The sequence below is a fragment of the Monodelphis domestica genome, chromosome 5, assembly GCF_027887165.1.
Source record: "Monodelphis domestica isolate mMonDom1 chromosome 5, mMonDom1.pri, whole genome shotgun sequence".
Lineage (NCBI taxonomy): Eukaryota > Metazoa > Chordata > Mammalia > Didelphimorphia > Didelphidae > Monodelphis > Monodelphis domestica.
The window spans coordinates 179,475,476-179,485,367 of record NC_077231.1 but is presented as its reverse complement, the minus strand read 5'-3'; the positions used below and the strand labels follow the sequence as shown (position 1 = coordinate 179,485,367).

Genomic DNA, 9,892 nt, shown 5'->3' with positions numbered 1-9,892 from the left:
ACTACAGTGACTGAGGACTTAATATTTCACAAGGCAGTTTATTCCATTTATTGGACCATTGTCAAAAAAAGTTTTCCTTATATTGAACCAAAATATTTCGCTTTGTAAACTTCCACCTATTTTGGTGCTATCACTTTCCTTTGAAATCACACAGAATAAGAGCAATATCTCTTCCACATGACAGCCTTTCAAATATTTTACAGCAGCTATTGTATCCCTTCACCCCATCTATTTTCCATTGTAAATATCCCCAGTTACTTCCGATTGATTTTCATATGAGACAATTTCTAATTCCCTCATATCTGTGTACTCCAGTATAAGTCAATATGTACATTCTTCAAATGTAGACCTCAGAAATGAGCACAATACTCCAGCTGTGTTCTGTCTGGCTTAGTGTATAGTGAGACTATTATATCCCTTGTTCTGAACAATATATTTCTATTACTGCAGCCTAAGATTGCATTAGCTTTTTTTTATTGGAGCCACATCATCCTTTTGACTCATATTGAACTTATAGTCAACTAAATTCAGCAAAGCCTCCCCCAATATATATTTGTATAACTGATTTTTGAAATCACTTATGCCAAGAATTTTTCAAATAAATTTATTTATGCCTTTTGTTTTTATTTATTATTTCCATACAGAATATTGCATCCTATTCCTACCCCTTAGCATTAAATACTCCCTAATAACAAAAGAAAAATTGCAAAAGCAACCAGTAAGTGTTTACAATATTATGCATCCAAAATCCCCCACTCCTCTCCCAGAAGGAGGAGACATATTAATTTCTCTGCACTCTAAATCATTATTAGTATAACTATTCAGATTTTGACTTCCTGTGGACTCATGTTACTGTAGGGCTAGCTTGAGAGAAGAGATACTGTCCCTGCTGAAAAAAAGCTGAAGAAAAGAGAGAGAAAAGAGATGAAGAGAATTTCATTTCTGAGGAAGCTATTTCCAACCTTCTTGTCTAAAGAGGATTCTAGAGAAGAAACATTACTTTTAATCCTGAGTAGTACTGAATGGAGTAAGACTGTTTCTAAACAAGAAAACTACTGACTGTTTCTTTCAGGATTTGAAGTGACTTTGTCAGTAATATTCATCAATCAAAATATTGAAAATACTTTATATATAGCATGTGTGTACATATGTGTTTGTGGTGCATATATGTATATAAATATTGACAATCTTGTTTGATGAAATCCTCAAATATCCCTGATTCACCCTAGGTAGGATTAGTAGGGTTGTCCCAGACCAAACAATAAATCTTCAAGTACCCAATGATCTCTTCCTAAATAGGATTAGTAGATATATTCAAATCTTAAGCACTCTTTTGCCTTGGAAGTTACTCCCACTGTATCTAACCCTCTTCCAGGTCCCCTGGCTGAAATCCTCTTTCCCTAGCCTCCATGTAAGCCAATCAGTCATCCTTCCTTTCCTGTACTCCCCAAAGTATATATAAGACCCCCAAATTCCTTAGTTCAATGGAAATTCTTATGATGGAAATCCCGTTAGGATACATTTCCCCATAGACATTGTTCCCATAGTCTCAGAGCTTAGCTTGGTATAGTGGTGGTATGTCTATGGGACCACAAGAGCACTGTCTCCCTTATCCTTTGTAACTGCTTTGATAGTTCTGTTTTTCCAGGTTAACAACATATATGTCTTTATGTTTATTATGCTGTCACATAAAGATATATTTAACAATTAAGATATTTATTTTTAAATAGATAAATAAGACTCATTGCTAAGACTTACCAGTTGGGGTTCAAGAACCTTGATATTAGACATCTACAATTCTAGCAGCGGCACCTCTGAAGATCTATGAATATAGGTTCAAGTTTGCAAAGTGAGTGAGCCCAGAGAGAAGAGCCTGAGAGGAAAGGGAAAGACAATGAGGCCATATTTCTCAATAGAACAGCAACAACAAACCAAAGTTCAGTAGCAACAGTGAATGGTAAAACACATATAACAAATATATATTGAATGGTGCACTCGAAGCACATATCAAATAAACTATTTTAATGAATTGTATTTGGTTATAACCATCTCTCGTGATTTTATTGATGCATTATAATTATCTCTGGTCACTGCCTAATGGTCAATAGTCAAAAGGCAATAAACATTTATTATGGGTCCACAATGTTCTAGGCACTGTGCTAAGAAATCCAGAGAAAGACAGTCCTTGCCCTCAAGAAAGGCTGGCCTGGACTCAAGAAGACCTGATTTCAGAGCCAGGCTCAGACACTTCCTAGCTATGGATCCCTGGGTAAGTCACTTAACAATGTTGTCTTCAACTTCCTCATCTGTAGGATAATCTGGAGGAGGAAATGGCAAATCACTCTGGTACCGTTGCCAAGAAAATCCCAAATGGAGTCAGGAAGGGTAGAATACAACTGAACAACAGCAACAATAGACAAAAGGCATCTAAAAGCAGGAAAGTTGGGCAGGAAAAGGTACAGTGCAGGGGCATGGTGATGAAGTCCTAAAGCAGTGTAATTAGTGGGTAGTTTCAATACTTCTACCATAACCTTAGTTTCTAGATGGTTGGTGTCATTCCATGTTTGTAGATGGCTTAGGATGACTATCACATTCTCTCATGGGTTCACTCTGTTCAATTAGGATTATTTACATCTGAAATATTAGGGGTAAAATGACGTTATCTCCAGGTATAGTGTTTCATCATCTAAAGAAGAGGTTCTAGGTAATGGATATACTAGGCTGAGTATCCTGTCTCTAGATTAGAAGGAGTAAAAGGGGCATTAGTTACATATAGTTCTAGCCTCAGAATCATAATTTTCTCAGTCATCACTGAGATCTAACAGTAGTAGAGTATGTTGTACTCCTGATACAGCTTAAACTGCTTCATTCATGTCTTTCCATATATCTCTGAATTCCTCAGACTGATCATTTCTTCCTATATAATCATAGTCTATGATTTTATATATTCCTTTGTCCATCCATTCTTCAATTGATATATCAATTAAATTTAATCTTATTAGTCACTCCAGCCTTCCAAAGTCTTTATAAAACCCTTTTCTTTTATCCAACACATTAACTGCCCCTCACTGTTGTTAACCTGGAAGAACAAAGAACCACCAAAGCAGTTAAAAAACAAACATGTCTTTAATCAGTGATCACAAAGTCAGGTTCTAGTACTCTGGGAACACAATCCAGTGAACTAAAGAACTTGGGGTCTTATGTTTACTTTAATTAAGAGGATAGGACAGGACGGACAAGTTTGGCTTACACAGGGGCTAGGGAAACAGGTGGCCCAAATACAATAAAAGAAACCAAGATACCAAAAAGGTTTCTTTAGACTTGAGTATCTATATCACTCCTATTCTGGGTGCTTAATGGGTGCTTGATACTTATTATTCAATCTGGGGCAAGGGTCACTCTGGGAGCTTTTTGTGGGCAAGTTCTCATCAGAAGTAAATTGGGGGGGTCATAAAACAAGGTTATCACTGTTTTGTTTTCTAAAATTTTGATATTATTGGTTTTATTCCTATTTTGGATAGAAAGCTAAACAGATTAAGACCTAAGATTGACTGTTGTGATGAGTCACTAGAAATTTTCTTCCAGGTTGACAATGATTAATTAATACTCTCTGGTATAGTTTTTCAACCAGTCACAGTTCCACCTAGTTTACATTTCTTTATCTTATCCGTAAGTCTAATATACCTAATGAATTTCCTTGATTTATCTACTAACCTTCTTAAAAGACCATGTACAAAATCTCATCATTCCGGCAAGACCCCTATCAGCCCCCGTTCTCCACCTCATCGCCACCCTCAATCCCAGTTTATTGGTTTGCAACTTGTTTGGACATACTTTTTTTTTTTAATGTTTTTCTCCCCCAATTAGTGTGAGCTCCTTGAGAGCTAGGATTTTTTCCTCTTTGTATCCCCAGGGCTTAGCACACTTCCTGACGCGCGGTAGACGCTTAATAAGGGCTCGGTTTGTCAAAGTATTCCAATCATCATTTAACTATCACCTATCAAATTATTCTAATTCTCCAAAACAGCAAATTGATCCAACTTGCCACCCAAATGGCTGTTTCTTGTGACGAGATATAAAACAATTCACTGCAAAAGGATCCTCGGGATGGGAGAATGAAGGGCGGGGAAGGAGAGGGAGGAAAACGCAAGGGAGGGTTTCGAGGATCACGGGAACTGTAGGCCGTTTGAATTGTGGGAAGTGTAGTCTCATGAGGTGGCCTTCCTCTTTAGCCTTATTCTTGTAATGGCTGCTTCCTGTCCGGTAAGTACGACTCCCCACCCCAGGGATCCTTAGCTACTGCCGCTGCCGCCGCTGCTGTGGGTACGCCCAGAGAAAGGGGTCTCTGTGCCTCTTGGGATGCCCTCATGGAACCTTGAATTCCAAAGTCCTCGGCTGACACGTCCGCAGGCTCATTTTGGGGATTGCTTTTTCAGTTTAGATGCCCCGCATTAACTTAAAGCTCCTAGTTCCGCTGCTGAGCGGCGTGGGGGCGGGGAAGTCCCAGGGGCGGGGGAGGGAGGTGGAGATGGAGAAACTGGTTTGAAGGGTTTTTTTCCCTTTTCCTTGCCTATTTCCACCCTCTCCAGGCCACCCGCCCATCCGGGAGCTCTACCCAGAGCTGCTGCTTTGATCCCCAAAGAAAAGGCATGTAATTGTCTAACTCTGTTTCTTTATAATAGGTACCATAAAGGGAAGCCCCTGGATCCTTAAGCTCGAAGGCAGTCTTCCCGCAGATTGCTGCTAGATAACCCAGCTTTGGGTAAGCCTTAGTCATTTCATTAAGTCTAAAGGGCCCTGCAACTTTTTTTTTTCTCCTGACCCCGTGAGTGTGAAAGGATTTATAAGGAAATAGGCCTCGGATACAGGAAGGCGCTTTTTTCCCCCTTCGCTTTAAAGATCAAAGTATACTCTTTTTAAATCTGGAAAGGACCTTCGAGATCATCTCGCCCAACCCTCTCATTTTACAGTTGGAGAAACTGAGGCCCAAGAAGGTTAAGGGACTTGCCCAATGCCCCATGGCTAGTAAATGAATGAGGGGGCTAGGCGGCCTAGTGGATAGAAAGCGTTCAGATTCTGACTCGGACATTTACAAACTTCTGTGACCTTGTGGACGGGTTGCTTGATCTCTGTTTGCCTTACTTTGATCATCTGTAAAATGGGTATAATAATAGCATCAACCGCCTGGGGTTGTGAGGAACAAGTGAGATCATCATACAGGGCTCCCTAGCACATAGCAAGCATTTAAGAGATTATGGTTCCCTTAACCCGTTTAACTTCTCAGACTCTCCCTCTCCCATCTCCCCAAGTTGCCCTATAATCTTTGGGAAGACATCCGTGTGGATCTCTCTCTTGATGGTTCCTTTTTCTCCCCATGTTTGTTTTTTAGATTTTAGACTTGATTATTTTCCTTGAGTCCTCCAGATCCAGACAACATGGCTTCAGTCGGAGATATCTCCAAAGCGCTCCTAGTCCTCATTTCACTGCTCTGTGTGCTGCCTGTTGTTGAAGCAGTAGAAGCCGGAGATGGCATAGCACTTCTGCTGGGCATGTTTCTCAGCCTTACGGGCATCTGTGCCTGTTTGGGAATATACGCCAGGAAGAGGAATGGACAGATGTGACTTTGGGGGGAGGGTCTCCCGAGTCAAACATAGATGTGCAGATCTCTCTGTGTTTGAGATTTAACTGAGAAATCAGTTTCTTAAAAATCAAGGTCCAGTTAGCAAGTAAATGGTTATTTTCTATTCTTTGGAAGATGTTGCCTTAAAATGTAAAAGCTGCTTTATGTGAAAATGGAAGGAAGGGTCATTTTATTCATTTTTGAGTGTAAGCCTGATTGTTCACCAAAGTAAAAACGGTCCAAGAACTTGTAAATGTTTATGGGAAGGGATGATGGAGGGTGCTGTCAAAGAAATAAGATGACTATAATTTATCCTAAATGATGTTCTATGGCTTCTGGAGTAATAAAAGGTATAGGACAAAGAAACTGTCTGTTTAGATCTGTTGGATGTCAGATATTTTCTGTATCCTTAAATGCCAAGAAAATGCTCCCCAAAGAGGAGTAGAGGAAGCCTTATTCTGTATATGTGTCAAAGAATTTGTCTAGTTTGTAGCCCCAGATAAACACTTCATTTAAACATAAAATTCAGTTAGTAGGCATTTGGAAATTTAGAAAAAGTTTTTCTTCATAAGGAATTTAGAAACACATATGTTACTGCATATTTGCTTATTTAAATAATGGAAAGGTTTAATGCTTTTAAAAAGTTTTATATTGATTACTAAGTACCTCTGTAAAACACATTAAAATAAACATCAGACTTGCACTAATGAAATGAATACTTTTGTTTGATCCTATTTATTTGGGGTTGATTGTTATTTTTAGGAAATGGAGACCAGGAGTCAAGTGGATAGTTTTTCATTTCATTTTAGTTGTGAGAAAAGAATTATTACCTAATCAGGACAAACTTCCTGGAGGAGACAGAATCAATGGGAAATTTAAATCATGAAGTGTTGAATACATAGTGTAAAATGGAGACTATTTTAACTTTTACAATAGCAGAAAATGACCAGAGATTGTATGAGAGATGCCATGGGAAAAAGTCCATAGGAACTGTGAAAAAGAGATGCAGGCCAGAAACAGTAATCCAAGAGCTCTGAGCATTATAAAGTTGATTGAGCAAATTAAGTCTGTACTAGGAGTGACAATAAAGGACTTCAGAGAAATGTGCAGGATCCAAGTGGTGTCCCTGTAATACTGGGACCCTCACTTTATATTGGATGAAGGCAAGGCAAGATGATTAAATTTGCTTTGTTGTGTTGTTCAAATAGGGATGACAAGGTTCTGCCAGTAGAGGATATAGGGAGTAAAGTATGTTGATTTTAGAAAAATTATAACTCATGTAATTTTATATTTATATAATTTTAAATTTTTAGAAATTTCTAACATTTTGGAAATGTTATAAATAAAATTAATTTATCTGTATTTTCTTTTTTTTTAATCAGGAAGTGATTCATTTGGGAAATAGAAAGGGGCATATATAGCTTTTCCAGCACAAAAGGGGCTAACATTTGAAGCTTGAGGATCTGTGTTCTTATCTTGGCTTTGTTGTTTACTTCCTGTGTAAGAGGCAAGCCATTTAACCTGTTCAGCTAGGTCTCTCTTCATTTAGGAAAAATGAAGGTTATGGTCCCTTCCAGCTTTAAATCTCAGCCTATTTATTAATCAAATTGGCAACTACACACGGTAGAATTTCTAGAACTAAATTTAAAATATTTAAAACAAGTAAAGAAAAAACATGGTGGGCTATTTAATAGTCTCCCTCTTTTATAATCCAACTTAACCAACAACAGCATGCCAGATGTCCTCCTTTCCCTGCAAGCCTAAGTATCCATTAAGCTTATGAAATTTGGAAAAACACCTTCAAAACCATAGAAGATTAGAGCAATTTAATCCCAGCCTAATACTATTAAAATGATACTCAAAATGAGATAATAGGTTGAAAGGATGTGCTATGTTTTTGTGCTTTTAAAATGCCTAAGAAACATGGAGACTATTTTCTCATTTTTCCCCCCTAACAGTAGAAGAGCACCAGGACATTGCCTGGGTGATATTGAGGGAGATGGTGAGAGCTGCTCCTTTTAAGGGGTTTAGACATTAGATATTCCCTACTATATCGTAGAGTAGTTCCCATGATTTTGAATGGAGAAAAAAGGACAAAGACTTCATAGCTATGAGACCCTGGGCAAGTCACTTAACCCCTGTTTGCCTAATTTTCCTCATCGGTAAAATAGTGATAAGCATAGTACTATCTCCCAAGGTTGATGTGAAGATCAAATGAGATCATATTTGTAAAGCATTTTACAAATCTTAAAGCCACAATTAAAGGTTATCACCACCAGTACACAAATATTTTATCCTTTTCCTTTACTCCCTAGTACTCTAGCTAATCTGAGGAGCAACTATCACAGCCTAGAGAGCAGAAATGAATGAATAGATAAGGAAATGGGTGGGGAAAAAGTATTTATGACATTGTTATCATATGCCAACCTCTGTAATAAATTTACCAGAGATGCAGAAATTAATTGTGTGGGAGAATCAGAAGTTGGGGGTAAGAGATGTCCTAGAGTTCATTCTGTCCACTAGGAGAGTATTTGTGACTAGATCCATGAAAATTAGCCTTAGTACCAATTTGTGTGAGACTGAGTTGGCATGGGAGATCTCCTATTCCCTAGTCTCACCCTCACCCCATCCAGCCTTCCTTGGTTCTGCTGACAAGTTTCAACAAATTCTTCCTATAGTGTCTCAACTCGTGGCATGAAAGGGAAAGACTCTTTGAACATCCCCCCTTTCTGCTGTCCCCTGAAGATCTAAACATCTGCCCTGTGCACTTGGGGACTGTTTTCTTAGGAGGGGACCTTCACTGGGGACAAGAGTGTATTTAAATTTTAACCATAACTCTCAGCATGTCCACAGAACAGACTCCACAATCACCCGCCCTACTTTTCAAATCTGACATTTACCAGCTTCCCCGAAGCCCCCATGGATGAGGCTCAGGGCCTGGTTATTTTCTTTGTTGTTTTCTCTATTTTTGCCTTAGGCTTTGCAAATTGATGAAATGACAAGACTGCTTCTGTGGTGAAATGGGAAGTGTGGCTTCTTTTGAGCTTTCCCAGGTTTACCTGTTTACACCCAAGACTGTAAAAAGACAAAGGGACAGAGAGATCAGAGAGAAAAAAAGATGATGATGATGATACAGGCTAAAGTCACAAAACAAAAACTTCAAGGCCATTAGTCAGGTCCATTGAGGACAGGACAGGCATTTTGTTTTTCCTGTTCAGAAAATGATAGATCTCTTTCAGATTCCAGGGGGATGAAGATATTGCCATTAACTCATCTTATTATCATCCAGAAAGACTTGAACCGTATAAAAACTACTTATACTTGGTTATCTACTAAAGAGAAAAGAAGAAAGAAAAGGAAACATAAGAAAAATAAGTCTTTTGATTTACTAAACCCAGGCAGAGATGGCATCATATTTTAGGGTACATAGGACCCAGTTACAGGAGAGCATATTTCCTAGGTGACAATTGCAATTGCTTAATTGTTGGAGAGTCATGTTGTAAATGATTCTATTAATAACCTTGTGATATTGACTCTTCCTTTCTTTATTTTTAGTAAGTTCAGTTTAAAAATCTAATCAGTGATTAGATAATGCAGCTCCTATGTGGAAATGTAAAAGGCAGATAACTGGAGAAAGTGTGATCCACATAGGAGAATGAGATGTGATTTTCATTTCTTAATTTAGATTTTTAGGATTAGAGTAGTTGAGGGGTTTTCACTGATTTCTTCTAACCACTGGCACATATAGGTGACTAGAAAATACTAGTTGGTGCTTCATTCTAAGGGAAATGATGGGCTTTTTATGTACAAGAGGGTTAATTAATTTTTAAGTGATAATGATGTAACACTTTGTTAAACATTTGGGATTATAAATACCATATTTCTTGGTATTAATCAAGGTAATTATACTCAGAAAAAATGCATAAATTATTTAACAAAAGAGATTAAACTAGACATGATGATCAAGAGCAAAACCTGGATTATCCTGGGGATATGGGATCACATTAGACAGCTTTCTCAGAGCAGCCTTTTCATCTTGCCTCAAAAATTAATAAGATAAAGATTTGATATCTACACGAAAACCTTTTAGTACTTCTATGGTGAAAGACTACTCTTAGCCAATAGCTTTTCAAGTCAGCCCCTCATTTTAGATGAAAAAACTGTATGACCTTGGGCAAATCACTCCTCCTGCCTGAACCTCAGTTCCCCAACAAATGATCTCTAAGTTAACTCAGGCTTTCCCTTCCAGGTCTAAAATTCTATGCTTCTAGG

The 9,892-nt window shown here is 38.2% G+C and overlaps 1 protein-coding gene across 2 annotated transcripts; it reads left to right on the top strand.

The window, feature by feature from the left end:
- The first annotated feature begins 4,122 nt into the window (after positions 1-4,122).
- SMIM30 (small integral membrane protein 30) lies at positions 4,123-6,336 on the top strand. 2 transcript variants are annotated; one of them, XM_056799564.1, is made up of 3 exons: positions 4,123-4,263; positions 4,683-4,762; positions 5,390-6,336. In XM_056799564.1, exon 3 carries the CDS (start codon positions 5,436-5,438, stop codon positions 5,619-5,621), a length of 186 nt encoding a protein of 61 aa, XP_056655542.1. In that variant the 5' UTR covers positions 4,123-4,263; positions 4,683-4,762; positions 5,390-5,435; the 3' UTR covers positions 5,622-6,336. The 2 variants fall into 2 exon arrangements, with proteins under 2 accessions (XP_056655542.1, XP_056655543.1); XM_056799565.1 differs by lacking the exon at positions 4,123-4,263 and adding an exon at positions 4,299-4,323.
- Positions 6,337-9,892: the final 3,556 nt, after the last annotated feature.

Excerpts from the sequence above, each read along its gene's own strand:
- SMIM30 (XM_056799564.1), top strand. The coding sequence starts at position 5,436 with ATGGCTTCAGTCGGAGATATCTCCAAAGCGCTCCTAGTCCTCATTTCA.